Source organism: Pelodiscus sinensis, chromosome 4 (assembly GCF_052426305.1).
Source record: "Pelodiscus sinensis isolate ZL-2025 chromosome 4, ASM5242630v1, whole genome shotgun sequence".
NCBI classification, from domain to species: domain Eukaryota; kingdom Metazoa; phylum Chordata; order Testudines; family Trionychidae; genus Pelodiscus; species Pelodiscus sinensis.
The window spans coordinates 24,226,760-24,245,994 of NC_143055.1; the positions used below are offsets into that span (position 1 = coordinate 24,226,760).

A 19,235-nucleotide genomic window follows, 5' to 3' on the forward strand; every position below is an offset into this window, starting at 1 on the left:
TGAGGTCTGAATTTGGCCCCATGTGTTTAATACTTGCTTCTAACAGAAACCAGTTTTCAGTACAGCAAGACCTGCTGCGGCTAACACCTGTGGGGGAGAGAGTTGGATTCCTTCCAGTTCACACCACCAGCAAATTTTTCAGCTATGTTCTGATTGCCACATCTTTATTAATGGAGGCAGATGGACCCCACTGCGACTTTCAGTCCCAGTGTGGACTTGCAGTGCCTGCAGTCAGCAAAATTGAAGTTTGACTTGTAAACTGAGCTAATTAGATATTATAATAATAAATCATTATGATTCATTGATAATTGTTTTCACTGAGAGGCCCAGTTTCTGACTAAGTTATATCATATAGCTCAGAATTTGTCTATGTAAAGCCTTTCATCTGAGGGTTTCAAATTACTTTCCAGACACTAATTAATTTAAGCTTCATAACACCCCTGAGACTCAATGAATATGGAACGTCACAGTGGCCATTTCTACAGTCCCTTTTCAAAGCATTTTAACACTTTAAATATTTAAGAGTCCAGAGGGCATATACAGGATGAAGACAATCAGCAAATATGGTCAATATAACCATTGGACAAATAAGTTTTCCTGCAAAAATTGAGGTTCTAATCGATAGAGGTCAAATACTACCATGAGATGCATCTAATGTTGTTTCTTCGTATAGTATGCATTGACTTTAATAGCGAAAAGTTGGCTTGATAGCATCATTACTTTTTTTTTAAATGTATGAATAGATTGGTAGTTCAATAAGAATTCGTATTGAACTGTACACTTCATAATAAATGTGTCTATAAGCCATAAAGCAAACTAAATTGCAAAAAGGAAACTCAAGAGTATAACATATTTGATGTTAACTAAGTAAGCTGCTCAGCTATAGGTTGGTATAACTAAAGCCATAGATTGTAACTGTTCAATATTAGAATTTTTATTGCATGAAGGTTAGAGGGTGAATCAAAACCTTTATATAAGCTACATCATAGCCATAATTAATGCAATTTGTTTTCTGGGAGAGGTGGGTTAACTGATTTTAAGGCAAGGAATTTTCAGAGTAAAACATGCTATAGAAATGAAATATGGCCACTTTTCTCCTATCAGATTGTGTTCCTTTAAGGGACTGTGCAGTTCAAAGCTTCATTGTACAGTACATGGTTTGGCAGTGCCCTTTAAAGTCTGTCCTATTTTGTCTCTCTTTAATGCTGCCATATTGGTCCTGGCAGATTTTGTCACACCAGCAGTACTCTTTGTAAGCATACAATGAATTTGGGCATTTCAACAGACACTATTAGATCATATTCAGAGGCCTGGTCTATACTAAAGGGGAAAGTCAACTTAAGATATGCAACTCCAGTTACGTTAAATATGTATCTGGAGTCGAAGTATCTTAAATTTTGTTTTGGCACTGTCCACTCAGGAGGAAGTCGACGGGAGCACGTGCTCCCATCAACTTCCCTTACTCCTCGTAGGAGGAGGACTACCAGTGCTGACAGGGGTGCCCTCTCACTTTGAATTAGTGGTCTTCACTTGACCCACTAATTCGAACCCCGGAAGATCGACTGCCTGCAGCAGTGTCGGTCTTCTCTGTAGTGAAGACAAGTCCATTGGGAGCTCAGCTCAGTGCCCTGATCCCTCCACTTCAAAAAAGAGTATACGCCTCTACCACTTGAACTGAAGAAAGAGTTCCTCAGCTGACATTAGCGATAGGTCCCGGAGTGGTAGGAGCCAGGCACTAGAAGCCAGTACAAAATTCATATGCACCCAGCCAATGCATTTCAAAGGAAGGATTGAAATGGTTATCAACTCCCAGAACATTACTGTCTTTCCTGTTCCCCACTCCTCAGCCTCCTACCCCTTCCAGCGTGACACCTCTTCTTTAGAATATCTCTCTCTGTATCTCCTTGCTGCTGCTCTCCTGTCCATGCCTGTCTCTTGGAGAGAGAGAATTCCTAAATGCAGTCTCTGTTCTTCCCTGGTCTTTACTCTGCATGAGCCTTTGAGATTAAGATAAATTTTTGCCTATTCTTGTCCGTTCATCAACTAGACAACTCATCCACCCAGTACTTTTATGGAATTTCTTCTGAATATCTTAGCAAACTGGCCCAAGTTCCATTGTTGTGTATCTTTCATAGGCAGAGACATAGGTTCAAGGGCATGTCTTGTACTGTGGACAGTTTTGGTCCACATCCCCTATTAAGTGCTGAGCAGGGTTATGAGAGCAGTTTCTGCTCATTTTGTTAGCAGGCAAAAATAGCCTGAGGTTGAGCTACTTGTAGGTTCAATAAATCCCTTGTGAGTCAGCAATTTTGCAGTTAGAAAAATAGGTCTGAGTTGCAAAATTGTGTTTACATGAGTGCTCTGCTTTGGAAATATTTATTATTTTAAAAGTGAGTAACAGAGTTCAAAATCTCCTGGCTAATAGTAACTTTGGTTTCTTTTATTAAAAGATAAAACTATCAAATTATGGAAAATTACTGAACGAGATAAGAGACCAGAGGGATACAACTTAAAAGATGAAGAAGGGAAACTTAAAGATCTGTCTACTGTAACATCACTACAGGTGAGCTACTGGGCACTGTGAGAATTCTTTATTCAATGTGCAATTGATTCTCTTAGTGATAAAGTATATACTCTTGGGCCTTACTTCAGCAAAGTATTTAAGCACATGGATAACTTTACTCAAGTTCGTAAATTTACTCCTATTTACTGGATTGGAGCTCTAGGTCTGAAAATATTATCTTGAATTCCTGATTTCTCAGCAGCAAATATTTTATAAAGTAGTAACTTCTATGAAACATGAAAAATATCATCAATTTTAGCTAGTTAGTTTTTTCTAAAACTAGTCAGGTAGAGCATGGATTACCATTTTTCTAAGCAGACTCCTCCCTCTTCTTGACTGAAATATTGTGTGTTAATGTAACGTTTAACATAGAAGAAACAAAATACAGGACTATGTAGCACTTTAAAGACTAACAAGATGGTTTATTAGCTGATGAGCTTTCGTGGGCCAGACCCACTTCCTCAGATGAAATAGTGGAAGAAAATAGTCACAGCCATATATAACAAAGGATACAATTAAAAAAAATGAACACACATGAAAAGGACAAATCACATTTCAGAACAGAAGGGGGATGCGGGGGGGGGGGGAGGGAGGAAAGGAAGGTGAATGCCTGTGAGTTAATGATATTAGAGGTGGGGAAGGGTAGATGTCTGTGAGTTAATAGTATTAGAGGTGATAATTGGGGAAGCTATCTTCGTAAAGGGTAAGATAGCTGGGGTCTTTGTTCAAACCCCCTTTAACATAGAGTTATCCTAACTTATCCAGAGCATTTGTTTGGAGCAATTGAGTTAAACCTAATGAGACAAATGTAAATCCATAGGCGTGCGCACAGGGTGTGCTTAGGCACACCCTAATGCAGAGGTGGACTGGCCCGGTGGGACGGAGCCACTGGACTCTGCACCCCTGCACCGGGGCCGGGAGCAGCGCCGGCAAGGAGGCCAGCAAGCTGTGACCCTGGCTGGGGAAGGTACCGGGCCACGGGAAGGGAAGCCGTCAACCCAGGCAGCAGCGTCGGGAGAGGCCGGGGCTGCACCAGGGGTGGGGTCACGCGCAGCGCACTGGAGGGGGCGGTGCCACATCGGCGTGGCATTGCAGAGCCGTTTTTAAAAATGGCCAAGCCGCGGATTGTGGAAGGAGACACGCTGAGCGGAGCGTGGGGGAGCACAGCCTGGCTAGAGGCGGGACGGTGGCTGGGCTGGGGCTGCGAATGCCGAGCAGCCCAGCTCCAGGTCCGGTACATGGTTTGGAGCCTGGGCTGTGGGGACCTCTGGGGTCCGATCGCAGCAGACTCCAGCCCTGCAAACTGGAAGGTAGGAGGGGGAGGGGAAGGAGGAAAAATAGGGAGAAGGGGTGGGAGAGGAAAGGGCTTGTGCTGATGGGAGGCGGGCAGGTCAGGAAAAGCAAAGGGGAAGGCACCAAGGGACAGGGTGGAGGAGAGACAAATGCCCGGGGGGGGGGGGGGGTAAGTGGAGACAATGAGGAAAAGGGCAGGAGCCAGGAGGGGAGGTGTCAGTGGGAGAGGGGACAGGGTGATGCTGGGAGAGGAGAGGGTAAGGGCATTGGGGGCTAAAGAGGGGGAGGTGCTGGGAGAAGGCTTGAAAAGGGTGGGCATGAGGAAGGTGGGGATGGAGCAAGGCATGTGTGAGGGCACAGCGGCATGAGGGGAATGGGGGCAGAGGGTGGTGAGGGGGTGGGCATCAAGGGAAAAGAGGGCAAAGGAGGCAGGGGCAGTGAGGGAAAGGGGAGGCACCGGGAAGGTGCAGGTGCCAGGGGATTCTGGGGGTGAAGCAGAAGGGCTGACACCTGCAGGGGAGGGACCAGCACTGGAGGAGAGAGGCAGGGCAGGAGCATAGAGGGAGATTTTAGGAGGGGGATGAGGAGCAGTAGATCACATGATCAGAGTGGGGCTACTGGAGGAGTGGGCACAGGAGGGAGAGAAGGGCTGGTGGAGAGGGGCAGGTCTCAGGAAGGCTGAGGGCTGTGAGAAGGGCAGGCGTCAGGACAGCAGAGGAAGGTGAGGGGTTGGGGGCAGCAGGCACCAGGGGACGTTATGGAGCAAGGGGAGGAGACATGGCAGCAGAGGGAAAAGGTAGACATTTATAAGATATTCATTAATAACTTGGGTGCCACAGTAGCACATCCAAACAAGCCACATGAACTCAGTACTGGTGCACATCATAAAATTCATTCTGCTCATGGGAGGAAACTCTTAGAGGGAACACTTCCCCCAGCCTCTCCGCCCCTGAGTTAATGTCACACACATTGGGTTAACGCAATTGCAGGATAGTTGCATGCAGGGGGTTTGGTGGGAGCCAAACTAATCCCTGTTGGTAGGAGGATGGTGGGAAAAGTCCTTGGGGGGGGAGTGTCACGTGACACCTTTTACTTCTGGTCATGTGTCCATCTTGCCCTGAGAGTGTTGCCTCCAGAGGCGTGGCTAATGTGGGGTCAGAGGTGTGGCTAATGGGGGTCAAAGAGTACATTTTTAAAAAATTCTTTGGGTGCACACCCTAATGAAATGTGCTGCATACGCTTGTGTATAAATCTTAGCCTTCATTTAATTATGAAACTAGAGTTAGGAGCAACTCGTGGTAATAAAGTAAGGAACTGTAAAATGGGAGGTAACAATGTGAGGAAAAGTTGGTACAGTTCTAGTGTTCAGCTGCCTGCCAAGTATGCTGACAGCTGCTTCATAGCAGATAGAAAAAATGGCAGGTTGAGCATCTGAATTGTGTGATACTAGCTTTTGGTCTTTTATTTTGTAAATTTAAGTCTTTTTTGGGGGGGAAGGGGAGAAGAAATTAGTTGGAGCCAGAACCTGAAAGGCAGAGTTGTGGAAACGTTAATATTATTGTATTGTAATAAAGATGAACTAATTGCAAATGCTGTAAGATATTAAACTGCCACTGCCTTTCTGAGCATTAATACAAAATAATGAATGGAATGGCTACTTTGTTATGTATCATTAGGGAAACCAAAACAGCCAATGCAATTTATTATTTCATAATGCAAAGACAGAGGCAAGAGTTATTTTTATTAATTGGTCAGATTTTTTGTGTGCCTGTGATGGCATATCTGCAGTGTGCTTACAAGAATGTACTTGTGTTGCTATAGTAAAGTACCTGCAGGTTGATGTCTGATGGATTGTTAGGACTGATTACTATAGTGGTAATTGTGATTCAAGTTTAGCATCATAAGTCATGTTGTCTGAAAAATATGTTAATCCAAGCCATCGATTAACTAAATTCCTAGAGGCCCATGAAAATATGCAATAATGCTGGCTCTATCCTTCTCTTCACAGTCTAATATATCTATACATATAAATTCAGATCTCAGTCCTAGAAAACTTTCCTTGTGTGAGTAGCCCTCTTTACCATAAAGGCTGGTCCTGCCACACTCGTAGCTATATTGAAACATGTTAATTATTATAAATAAATGATTTGTATTGCAGTAGCACCTAAGAGCCCCGATCATGTACAAGAGATCCATTGTACTGGGTACTGGTGTACAAACAGAACAAAGAGATTTTACAATGGGAGTGTAAGAGAAGTGGATACACACAGAGGGGTGAGCACAAAGTAACAATGGTCAGCATGGCAGACAGTGGTTTCAGTGCACCAGTTCTGTCTCCCGCCCACTGCCAAAAGTGTGAGGTGTGCTCTCTCTCTCTCTCTCTCTCTCTCTCTCTCTCTCTGAGGGAGGGACCATTTTTATTCTGTATTTGTACAAGGCCTAGCACAGTGAGTTTCTGATCCATGATTGGGCTTTTATATGCTATGATAATAATATATGTACAGCAGGTCTATACACATCTAGCAGTTGTTTTCAAAGACTTCATGTATTATGGATACGAAAAATTACAACCTTTTTGTCACTTGACAGTTTTTGATGAGGCATAAAACAGTGAAAGAAATACAGTAAATTATTTAAAGTGTACGGATCTACCATTCCCTGCTCTATGCTGATTTTCTCTACATGTACACAGAAATTACTTTAAAAATTCATATTTATTTTTTTACAGGTGCCTGTATTGAAACCTATGGATTTGATGGTAGAAGTTACCCCCAGGAGAATCTTTGCTAATGGTCACACCTATCATGTCAACTCAATTTCTGTCAACAGCGACTGTGAGACATACATGTCAGCTGATGATCTCAGGATTAACCTCTGGCACTTAGCAATTACGGACAGGAGTTTCAGTATCCTTTACTATGATTGTTTGCTCCACTGTTATTCACATTCAGAAGGCTTCTTTTAAATCTAGTTTAAAATGGAATGCATATTTTAACATTCATTTTAGTTCAAAAAATACATTCCCCCTTCCCCCCCACTGCCTCTGGGAGAATTTATAACAGATACATACATCATTTTATACTACAGGCAGTAAAGTTGGTTACTAGTTCAAAACATCAGGGAATTTTGATAGATAATTAGCAACCTTTGACTTGATTAGTTTCTAGTTTCCAGAAAATTGACCAAGTCTGAATGATCTTTCACCACCTGACTGGCTACCTTATCCCCCCCTCAGACAGTCTTTTATATTGAATTGCTCTTTGGTGGGTGAACAGGCTTTTCAGAATTGACAGTCTTGACTCCCATGTCTGAGACACACTAAATGAGGAATTGTTATAGCAGGCCTAGGTCTCGGACATGTCTGGCCTGCCTGTGACACAGACCCCTTCAACCCATTTTGCACCAGTAGCTATGTCCCTCTGAAGTGCTGGAACATTCTGACAATCTGATGAGGCACAGCCTGCTGAGCAGCAGAGTAGGGAAGGGAAATCAGCCTGGAGGAAGATGGTGTTGAGAGGAAAGTTTGATGTTTTCCTGGAGAGGAAAAAATAGCCCAGGCAAAAGTGTGTCTGTGTTGAGTGGGGAGTAAAAGGACCATTAAGGAGAAACACAAACAACTGAAAGCCCAGAACAGAATGCTGGGTCAGCTTGCCCTGCATCCCAGCATTCTTATGATACTTTTAAAAGCATTCTTCATGCAGGTGAAATTGAATTTCTGTGGATGCTTATACAAGTCTGTGGGAGTTGAAAGTGAAGGCAGAGATCTGCTGACGGAAGAACTCTCTGAGGCATTACAATTCTATCAGTAAAGGGAAGTTTGGGATGGTTTCCTTAACTCTGATGTAGTTATACCCTCTCTGTTCATACTAACTTATCTGTGGGGGCTGATCTAATGTCAGTGGAAAGACTCCAATTGGCATCAATGAGCTTTACAGAAGGTCCTTCATTTTTTTTTGTTTGTTTTTGTTTTTGAATAGACCAGATTGCACCAAATGGCAGGTGTGATTAAAAAGTGCCCGTAGGGAAGATACCTACAACTCTGGTTTAGGCCCTCATCCCCTACATACTCTTCAGATTATGAATATTGAATTGCATCCTATGAAACCAACCTATTTAGTGTGTGTGTTGCAGGAAAAGTATAAGCAAAGTGCAGCTCTATCTGATTTTGATTTCTGAGCACTGCCATCTCTTTGATTAGGGTGATGAGAGCACATTTTTGTTTAATGAAAAAGTATTTCCCCTGTGCACCAGCAACCCTCCTCTATGCAATACATGTGCCTCTGCTGCGTGTTGCTTATTACAAGCTAAAGGGGGAAATGTTGTTAGGAACCCCTTTCTGAAGTGTTGGCATCACATCACGAAATTATAGGGCAGTCTGTTATTGAAAATCCTTAGTAAAAGAACAGGGAACCCCTGCAATAAGTTTGTTAGAATACAAAACCAGACCCTTAAGCATCATTAAGGCTGTGGCACACAATGAGAGAAGCTGGGATAGAGAATCCAATGGGATTATCTGGTGTCTGTCAGTTTTTGTTAAAGTCTTTTCTATTGTTCACTGGTTGGGAGGTTAATTTTACCACTCAAGAGACAGAGAGACTGATTGCACTGCCTGGAGCCTAGCATTGTGTTGACAATCTCTGTGCATACTTCCCTACATAACTCTGCCTCCATGCATCAATCCTTGCTATCCAAGTCCTAAGCAGAGACAGTCAAATTGTACCAGATTGTCTCTCATTTTTATTATATGGTTATATGTTTACTAAGGGCTTAATTCATATATCATTAAAATCAATGAACATGTTTACAGCTGCTTTAATGAGAGATCAGGCCACTATGACTAAGAACAGAGGACCATTTTAGTGGACAGTAGAAACCTAAATATTTTTGAGGATCTGAGCCAAAATTTCCAGACTTGGTTGCTTAAAATAAAGCATCTAAATCCATATTTAGTCACTTACATAAAAGCAGCCTGATTTTTCAGAGGTGCTGAGCATGTAGCATTTCCTATTGAAGGTGCTGCAGTTACATTAAGAATGAATTTGGTCCATATGTTCACCCAGACCCGTTATGTTCATCCAGTACTTTCCAGACTGGAAAGTACTGGATACATAACTAAGCCATTCTAGCACCAACCCCCTCCAATCACTGAGCACCTTCAAGTTTGGGAAAATTTGAGTTTTTCATATAGCCCCCTCTACATCCCTCTCAAACATTGTCCACTAAAGGGAGCAAGTGTTTGGGACTTTGAATCCCAGAGACTTATCAGAGGGTTTCTTCTTCTCTGCCACGATAGCATCTTCAGGACCTAGACAGCCACTATCTGTATCCCTGTATGGGTACTCCTAGCTCTATTAAATCCTTCATGGGTTCCATTTGGAAATGAGGGTGCTGCAGAGGACATTGTCACACAGCAGAGGTAGGTCCTCTGCTACATGCCCTCCTCCCATAAAAGCCCCAAGGAGCCCCTTTCATGAAGAACTTCCCTGCTACACACACAAGCTGGAGGGGCATCTGGCAAAGGTTCTCTCAATACACATTCCAAGAAAAGATGCTCCAGGTCTGGATAAACTGTTAAACTATAACTCTAGATCCAGATATTCCAAAACTTTGGGAGAGTTCTAATCCAGATTGGGATTAATTAGGAGTAGGTTCACGCCTAGTTGTTAAAGATGGAACCAGGAAGAGACATATTCTCGTCAAGGAGCAGAGAGACTGTTGTGGGAAAGCAGCACCTGCCCAGGTCATGGAAGGTCCTCTGCTCCCCCTTACGCTAACCTCTGGTTATTCCATAATTGTCCATAATGTGGTTTCTTCTTTTCACTTGTCTTTGAAATATCTGTTTCTGTCCACTATGACAGGCAGGATACAGAGTTATGGGGCACTGGTCTGATCCAGTATGGCTGTGCTCTGTAAAGTATCCAGGACAGCTACTCTGTATATTAAAAAATATGTAGTCCTTTGTATTACATCAAGTTTATGTAAAGGATACTGAATTTCAACACAAATGTCTTGGTTAATTTTTAAAAAAAGCCCTAAATGTTAATTATATTTAAATATGGCCAAACGGCCTTTTTCAGGCTATTTCCCATGTGAAAAGTATAAAAGTGTGCAGATTGACTAACCCAGAGTGAATGTCTAAAATCCAAAATATCTGTAAATCCCTAAAAATAGAGCGGTTACAATTAAAGCAGGGATATAATCAGAATTTACATGGTCTAAGTATGGTCCTGGACTATATTTCAGGTGTATGTACAGCTTTATCTACAGATCCTTTACACATACTATTTAATCTCCACAACAGTCTACGAAGATAGATAAAGAAGAATTTTACCCCTTTGTTCTAGATGGGTTAAATGAGACAGAAATGTTACGTGAATTGCCTATGAGAGATCACCTTACTTTAGATTCCAGCATCATTACATCTCTGGACAGCTGCCCTCATAATAAGAAAAAACCCACTTGTTTAGGTTTTAAAAAAATGGTTGTCTGTTCCCCCAAAGCTGCATCATAAAATTCATGGTATCTGTGCCTGAATGGTCAAACAAAGTTGAAAGAGAGATGGTTCCTATGTAAATTCATACGTCTCAGTGGCAGAACAGTTTGAAAACAAGACTATTTGAGATTTAACACCATCATCAGGAGATTAGTATTGCTGTTACAGTCTAGTCTGTTACTGCTTTGAGAGCTGTGTTACATGCATCCACAAACTCTCTCTCAGAATATTTACAGATATGTTCTTGGAGTTTTCAGTTGAACCATTGATTTAACCCTTACAATACTGCATGATTCCTCGGTAGAGCCCTCAGTTTCCAGTTCTACTGTGTTTGTGGGTGGGAGAAACGGAGTACATTTCTAAGTATTTGAGGTATGGGAAGGTTTCTACATCTGGGAAGCAAGAGGCTTGGGACTGTTGTCCAGATTGATGGTATTAGGAAGGGTCTTGCAACTTGGAGACAGGTTGGCATGGGTGCAGGTAGTGAGAGACATTAGGTTGTTTTGGGGCTGGGAGAAAATTAAAGGGTTTGAAGAGACTCTGGCAAATTGGAAGAGGAACAGGCCGAAGTGTACAGTCTCAAGAGATAGCAGATTGACTCCTGCAGTGGAACAGTGGATGAATGGGGATATTTATCAAGGGGAGCTGTTTGGTTCAGCTTTGGAGAGGGGTTACTCTGAATTGCCTTTTAGGTAGGAGTGACATAATGAAGTTGAATGAACTGTAGATTACCCCTCAATCATGGTGGAAAATGAGGATAAGGCAACTGAAGAGGTGGTTTCAGATCTGCCTCAGTCTGCGGAGAGAATATATTTTTGTCCATACAGTTACCCAGCCTGCATATGCATTTGTGTAGGTATACCTGTCTCCATGACATTTCGGACTAGCACATTAAGGATAAGGAACTAGTAATGTAGTCCTTTGTGTAATGATGTCATTGTGCCTGCCTTTTCATTCTGCAAAAAACAATAATCTCTGATATAAAACTGGTTTATGAGATGAATTGTCTCTTAGGAAACCACGATGTGTTGCACAATACAAGTTAGGAAAAGGTACATTTAAAAAAGAAAGTCTGTCAAGCATAAAGTTTAAATTATGAATTAATATCACTGGGCTTAATGCCTACTGCTATGAATATCGGAAGACTGTTTCCCCATCTTGTTACTAAAAGGAATGTGAATGAGCACAGAGCAAAATATGGTGGCCTCAGGAGAACAAATACATGATATACACAAGATTTAATTATATCAAATTAATTAATTGAATATACTGAAATGACTTTTGTTAATAAACGAACTGGAAGTGATAGGTATTTGTCTTACTGTTTCCCTCTGATGGAGCACTGCTACAAATAATGAACTACATTCTGTTTGCCCAAGAGGCTAGATGTGACAGTGTCCCAAATAACAAATATAACAGTAGAGTTTCTGGTTGCTCGCATATACCTGAACATCTTTGAGTCCCATAAAGATGCATAAAAGAGCAGGAAAAGCAATGGTATTTCATCAATGCTGTGAGCACAGCAGCAGCGTGGGTTTTTAAAACAAGAAAGAAGGCTTGATTTGTAGAATTTTATTTGAAGATAAATTATAATGGTTTGCCACCATTAATTCAGCAGCTTTACAAATAACTGATGATAAATTACAATTTTTGTGAAAAATAGATAATGTCAATATAGATTTTAGGCTTGTTTTCACTTTGGAAAATACTTTTAAACAAATCTTGCAAAATTCAGCTTGCCTGAGAAAAGTAATTTTTTGACAAGTAAAATATATATTTTTTTCATTAGCATCATTTTGATTTTGGTGAAAGGCAGACAAGAAAGAGTTGAGTAAGTTGTGTGTTTTGGCTTATAAATTTCCACAAAATAATTGTAAGGCATCTTTATAAACCATTTCTCTCTAATTGCAGACAGATTTCCTCCATACCCTGGCAGGGACAGAATAAAAGAAATTTTGTATATCTTCTTTCTTCTTTGTTAAGAGGTTTTACATGTCTGGCTGCATTAGAGAGAGAAAATGCATCCTTAATTATACATATGTTGTACTGAATACCTACTGAGGCAGAGATTGCTACATTTGTTAATGTTCTTTCTGAAATGGCTGAGCAGTATTGCCCATACCTTGAACCTTTAGATATATTATCTTGGAAATGGTGAACCAGAGAGCAGAACTGCTGGAAGCATACTGATAAGGCCTATTTCACATCAGTAGCAATCTCTGGACAATCTAACCATACTAAATATTCTTTATGAGCGTGTATTTGGATTGCTCACACAACTATGCAGATCATAGCACTTGAACTCCTTTCATTTCCTGGTAGCTAGCTATTTCACTCCAGAGGCTGCCTTGGCATTACTATGGTAACAACAGCCCCCTTTCCTGTATGTGCTCATCTTGACTAAAATACTCATTTCTCAGTCAGGTCAATATAGTCTATGGTTATCCAGTTTTAATAAAAAAATCCTTCTTTAATGTCCCAAAAGGGTTAAGTTAATTAGCAAATCACCATAGGCCCTTCTTATAATCTAATGTATTCCAAAATTTGAAGCATATCATGGATGATCATATTGTTAGACTCTATATCTTATAGGAATTGATTTACTTTAGAAATATACAAAAAACCATAAAAACAGTGATGCCTAAATAGCATGATCTTCTTTATGTAGGCATTTGAAAACTTCATTAATGCAGTACATATACATACATTCTGTTCTGTAATGGAGTCTCTAGGCTGAGAAACACCCACTCTTGTAATACTGCCGGGCTTGTTTCTTTCAGTGCAGTGTATTTGGATGCACAGCTAAAAGCAAATACACAGCATTCACTTGACATTTTTGTGATGCGGTGTGCTGACAAATTTGTGTCCTTGGAATGAGATAAGGTTGCTTCTATAAAAGTCTTTGAACATGATGACTGTGCACAGACTATTTGCGGTATATTTCTATTCCCTTGGACAAATGCACTGTCATAAAGCCCCACTTTTCTCACATCATCATTTTTTCATACAAGTACATTTAGTTTGGGGAATTATTATATACAAATCATTTCTCATCTACTTTTGGAAAGCGCATAAAATCCATTTTTAATGCTTCCTTTAGTGCGGTAATCAAGGGCAGGCTGGGCCATTCGATCATTCATTGAAGACATACTATACAGCAGAGGTTTTCAAACTCTTTTTCTCATGACCCAGTTGAAGAAAATTGTTGATGCCTGTGAGACTATAATCTGACTAGAATGTAAGCTCTGGTGTGGGGCTGAGGAGAGCTTTGGAGTGTAGGAGGAGATTCCAGCTTTGGGAGAGGGTCAAGATGGGGCAGAAAGGGCTTATCTTGAGCCGGTCAGTGGTGCAGCGTGGTGCTAGGGCAGGCTTCCTGCCTCTCCTGCCACCGTAGACCATGCTGCGCCCCAGAAGCAGCCAGCAGCAGGTTCCAAACCAATGGAGTGCAGAGCTAGTGCTCAGGACAGGGGCAGTGCACAGAGCCCTCTCCCACAGAAGCAGGGCATGTTGGTAGCCATTTCTGAAACACAGCACTCTGCGGTGCCAGGACAAGCAAGGTTGCCTGCCTTCACATCCCCACTGGTCACCTGATAACCCTGTAGCAATGAGACTCAGTGTCTGACATTTCATGGCCCAGTTTTTGGTCACAACTCGTAGTTTTGAAAACTACTGCTATATTGCATGGGACATTCTGCCAGAAGAGCTGCTTCTGGCTGAATCTTGAGCCTTACTTCTGATTTTTGTTTGTTCTTTCTCCCTTTCACAATGTCTCTGATTCATATGCTTTGACAGAGTGTAAATAATTTGTCAGCCAAAGCTAAAGTCAGGGTTATGCTTAGGAAATGAAGGATTTGAGGTGCTACCAGAGTCTGGCACACACCCAAAATTGGAGAACCCTTGGTAGAATTTTAGTTGAAAAACTTCAATTAATTCATCAGGACAATTAGCTTTTGGAACTATGCAAGATATCTATTGGTCTGCTGCAGGAGCAGCCCATGAGCCTAGGCAGGCTAGGCAGTCACCTAGGGCGCCGCCGGCCCGGGTGCCCGATGATGACATCACAGGGCACCCGGGCGCCCCGTGATTATGTCACGGCCATTGACGGCCATGCAGGCGGAGGCACTGATCGCGTCTTCCGCGTGAGGTGTCAGCTGCTACGGCCAGCCTCGGGCCAATCCTGGTCTGCTGCTTTCTGAGGTAGCTGAACTGACAAAATGAAAATGATTGTCAGTAGAAACCAGTAGAGATTAGGAGCCAGATCCAAAGCCCCTGTAAGTCAGTGGGAAGATTTCCAGATGTTAATGGTAATTTTTATTAGGGGCCACGATGCTTTCCTACCCCTTCCTGCCAATGAAGTGGTAGGAAGTATGTTTTGGGGAAGACAGAAAAAAAACAAAAAACACCCAAAGCCAACTACTAAAAAGTGGAAATAGAAAGTAAATACCAGCCATTACCTTCATCACTCAGAGACATCCTTTTTCCTCTATACCCTTTCTGTTCCTATTCTGTTGAAATTAACCTCTTTGAGCCAGAGACTTTTTCTCCTTAAACATTTGCAAAGTGCTTTGAGTTGTACATACAACAAAAGGCGTGTAGAGTCCCAATTTATGAATAAATACATATAGCAGGTCCATTGGTCTCATACATTTTGAAATCAGAAAGGACCAGTCATAGACTGTAGTCACAGAAGACCACCTGGAACTGTTCCCTGGTGTGCTGATTAGGCCACTGACACTTGCCTTCTTGCTTTCTGGGGCACCCCACCACCTGTCTCAAGTTATGTATATTTATATTCATAAGCCAATTGCATAAAGCATGGGGAGGGGGAATCATCACAGGACCATTAGATCATATAACTGTGGGATCCTGCATAATGCAGGACATAGAATTATACTCAGTTGCCCATGTATTGAACCTACACCTGAAAGTCACAATGAGATCATGTATTCCATCTATGCCTTCCACATGCAAAATAGGAAGAAGTTGTGAAATCCATTCAGGGCAGATAAATCATACAAAGGATGATAAGAGATAAGGAGGCTGCAGAGATGTTAATAAAACTGTGATTCATCATGGGAAATGCAAGCCAATACATCTCTAGGAAAATAATAATTGAGTGTCATGATGTACTGGGGATAATATTTCACTCTTTGTCTGCAGCTGGCCCAGCAATGGATATGTTGGGGTTTGTGTGTTTTACTGCTTAAAGCAGAAGTAACTTGTGATGTTGTTTTCCTCTGTGACCATTGCAAGCCTTTAAATGTAGTAAAGTAACAAATGTCTTGTTGCTGAGCAAGATAAGTGGATACATTGCTGATGCTTAGCATTGCATTTGAATGTCATGCTGCATTTATGGACAAATAGCTACCTAAACATTTTTATTTCACTTGAGGGCTGTCCTATTGAGCTGGCTTAATTTTCAAAGATGCTGCAAATTTACAGGTTCCATTGATTTCAATAGAATTTGCAGGAGTCAGCAACTTTAAAATTCAGGCTGTTTTAAAAAAGGTTTTGAAACTACGGATATAATTGCTGATTTTCATGCATTCAGTAGTTTGGGAACCAACATGCATTTGATAAAAGGTTAGCGATTGGTTTCCCTGAAATCTAGCAGAGTAGCAACATTTATTTCAGTTTTTGTCATTTGTGAATCTTTCCTGCTGTGTCAGCTCAGAACATCTATATGTAGGAGCAGCTATATTGCCCAAGATCACAAGTCCATTTAATCTATTATCCTGCCTCTGGCTGTGGCCAGTGACTCAGAGATAGGTGCAAACCCCCATCCGGAGGCAGGTAGCCAATTGTGCAGTGCTATGTATCGGATAGTAAGAGAGTTCTTTCCCATATTGACATAAGGCCTGAAGCATAAGGAAACTCACGAGAATTCTATAAGTGCTGCAGTGGAAGAAGCCTTTTTATCATTCTTGTGAGCTAGTCTCTTGTCAGTGTATTCTTTATCTGATACACTAGAAACAGGTTGTTGTTCTGTAAGGTTAAATCAAGTGCTTCCTAGAACTGGTCATACTGCATTCTGGTTTTTTAAATTTGTAGTTCCCTATTGTATTGGTAATTTGAAGCTTCACAAATATGTCCAAGGTTTTAAAGTTTGGCTCCACAAACCATATTTTGGCACATAAATAAGTAGCCGGTATTTCAAAAATCCTGAGCTCTCCCCCGCTCCCACTGAAGATTTTAAAATATTGGTCTATGGTTTTTATTCCCAGTGTTTATAGGTTTTTTCTATGAATGTCATGGACATGGACAAAATGTATTAATTGTTCAGATTATGGAGCAAATTAAAGCCCTATATCTCCATTTTTTCCCTCATCCCACATTCTCACCAACATACACACAAACTCAGTTTTTATTCTGCTCTTGACTGCTATTTAGAAAGAAATCCCAGATTGCAGGAAAGTAAAACCAATTCTTGTTTTCATTAGTTGTTGAGAAAGGAACCTTTGAAATTCTTATTGTACTGAGAAGTTCTCAGCTGATTGTATCAGTAATAAATCCCAGTGGAAATCAAGGCAGTATAGATTTATGACCTGATGGGTGGTATAGCCTGGGTCTCAAACTACAGCAGGTTTGTGCATTTCTTTAACAGACAGAAGCACCACAGGGATAATTGAAGTCTTGGTTAGCTGATTTAATAGTTACTGAGAGTAAATTCAAAAATGGATCTTTAAATAAAAAAATGAAACAACAATTCTCCTCCCCCCATCTTGTCATCCATCTTCATGAAACAGTTTGTATTTGCTTTACATAGAGCTATTTGTAACATTACATTAAGCCCCCAAACAGTGGTAGCTTCAACAAAATGCATTAATCACTAGAATTTATTTTACTTATGCAGCAGATTATCACTATATGGAAAATTTTACCGACTGGTTCAAACAAATCTGCCCACGCTCAAAACAAAATGATGCATGATTCTCTTTTTGCATTAGAAAGAAAAGCACTTCTAACTCTGAGAGAAATGAAATCCTATAATTTTTAATGGAGCCCTTAAGCAAGGAGTATTAGAAGTCCTTTATTCCAAACAGCCTGATTTTATTAAAACTATTTTATATTGCAAGGTAGGCCCCAAACCAAGTGGCCATGTAACACTGAATAAATAATAATAAAGGATATAAAAAAGAATAATGTATTTTCTTGATGATTCTGGGACCATTCTGGCTTCATAAGTGTGCAATTAAATAACCTATAAGACATACCTGTTCTTTGTAATCAGTTTGCATGGGTACATGGAGTAAAATAAAGAATGCTGCGCTTGAAACAGAGTATCTCATGCTGTTACCAGAGTAAGGAATTTGAACTAAAGTTGCAAAAAGATACCCCTGTTGGGTAGCTTGTCACTGTAGGTAGGAAAGAGCACCTTGCTGGATTCTCTTTTCTGTAATGGAAATGACATGAAAGAGTTAACACTATTAACCAAAGAATGAAATAAGTAGTGTATTAAAGATAGTTAAGTATCTGGCTTCTCTCAATTGTAACAAATATTGTAAACAAAACCTTTCACACATGCTAATAAACTTTTGCAAGGAAGTTTCTCTCTTACTTTTGCCAAGTACAAAAGGGGAAAAAGCCCTATTGTATTTCTAGAATTATATAAAGGATTTGATCCTGCAAACACTTTCATAAGTAGCCCATTTACGTACTTTACATAAGTAGCTCTTTCTCACTGAAAGGGACTGCAAGAGTTAATGTATGAGGAAAGATTAGGGTCTCAGTCTTGCACCTTTTGGTTACTGGAAAAACTTAGATTAGTTCTGTAGGTTTAGTATTGGACCCTCATTCACCTGAAGAGACATTTATACTAAGTTTACTCTGCTTCTTGAGGTCCTTAACTTACACCTAAGCTCTTCAAGGCAGCTATCCTCTTGTTATGTGTATATGTAGCACCTAGTGTAGTGGGACTTTTGTCCATGAATGGGGCCCGTAGTTACTGCTACAATGAAAATAATAAATAGTGACAACAAGAAGTGTACTGGGTAAATAATGATTATGTAGGACCTGATCTAAGATGTTGACTACTGTCATTTCCCATTGGGATCAATGAGAATAGAGATTTCAGCACCACAAGGAACTAAGAACTATGACAAACCTGACCGCTTTCCACTCAAAGAGCAAGGTGCATTCCTTCAACCTTGCCTTCAGTCATGTAAGCATAGAGCAACCAGTATATTACAAAACAAAACAAACCTTACCAAAAAAGACACTCCACACACTGCTCCCTCTGGGGAGATGAGAGCTGAAATGTGTGGCAAATGTGCATTCATGTTGCTTAATGCAATGCATGCCATGGTGATGAGCACAGTATAAAAACTTACAGAAAACAGCACCTTTTAAGAGGTGCATACCAATATGCAAGGCCCAGCCCTATGGACCTATGAAAGCAGTTTGTAAAAATTCAAGGATTTTTCACAGGAGTTTGGTTTCATGATTTTTTTTTAAATGATGCTTTTCTCAGTGACTAAGTTCTCTAGACCCCCCCATTACATTAAATTCCAACCTGTCTTAAAAACTTGCTTCATGGCCATCATCCAGTCAAGTAGTGGTTTTGGGAGACATATACGGTCGTTAGAGCAAGGGGTTAAGAGGTCCAGTGCAGAATTCTAGCACTGGGCCCTTGACAGAGACTATCATCTGGGTAATTTAAAACCCATTTTGTATCAAAAGCAAGTGGCATGATGCTGCAGCACAGGTTGGCCCTGTGTGGAGGATGTGGGATAGAATTATACATATATTCAACCTCTAGGTCTCTTCAAAATAAATTGAAAAGGTTAGGCCTGACTGGCAATAATTATAACTGAGGCCTAACTAATTTTTGGCAAAGAACAAGATTTGCCTTTGAATGAGTTAATTGAAGATGGTTTTATTATAGCT

The 19,235-nt window shown here is 40.9% G+C and overlaps 1 protein-coding gene across 5 annotated transcripts in view; it reads left to right on the plus strand.

Annotated features, from left to right (window-relative positions):
- PPP2R2C (protein phosphatase 2 regulatory subunit Bgamma) overlaps positions 1 to 19,235 on the plus strand; it is a 271,511-nt gene that overhangs the window by 195,426 nt on the left and 56,850 nt on the right. For all 5 annotated transcript variants that reach the window (XM_006128213.5, XM_075930765.2, XM_075930767.2 and 2 more), the window contains 2 exons: positions 2,451 to 2,563; positions 6,585 to 6,762. In XM_006128213.5, the coding sequence (XP_006128275.1) occupies positions 2,451 to 2,563; positions 6,585 to 6,762 (291 nt within the window). The remainder of the gene's footprint in view (positions 1 to 2,450; positions 2,564 to 6,584; positions 6,763 to 19,235) is intronic.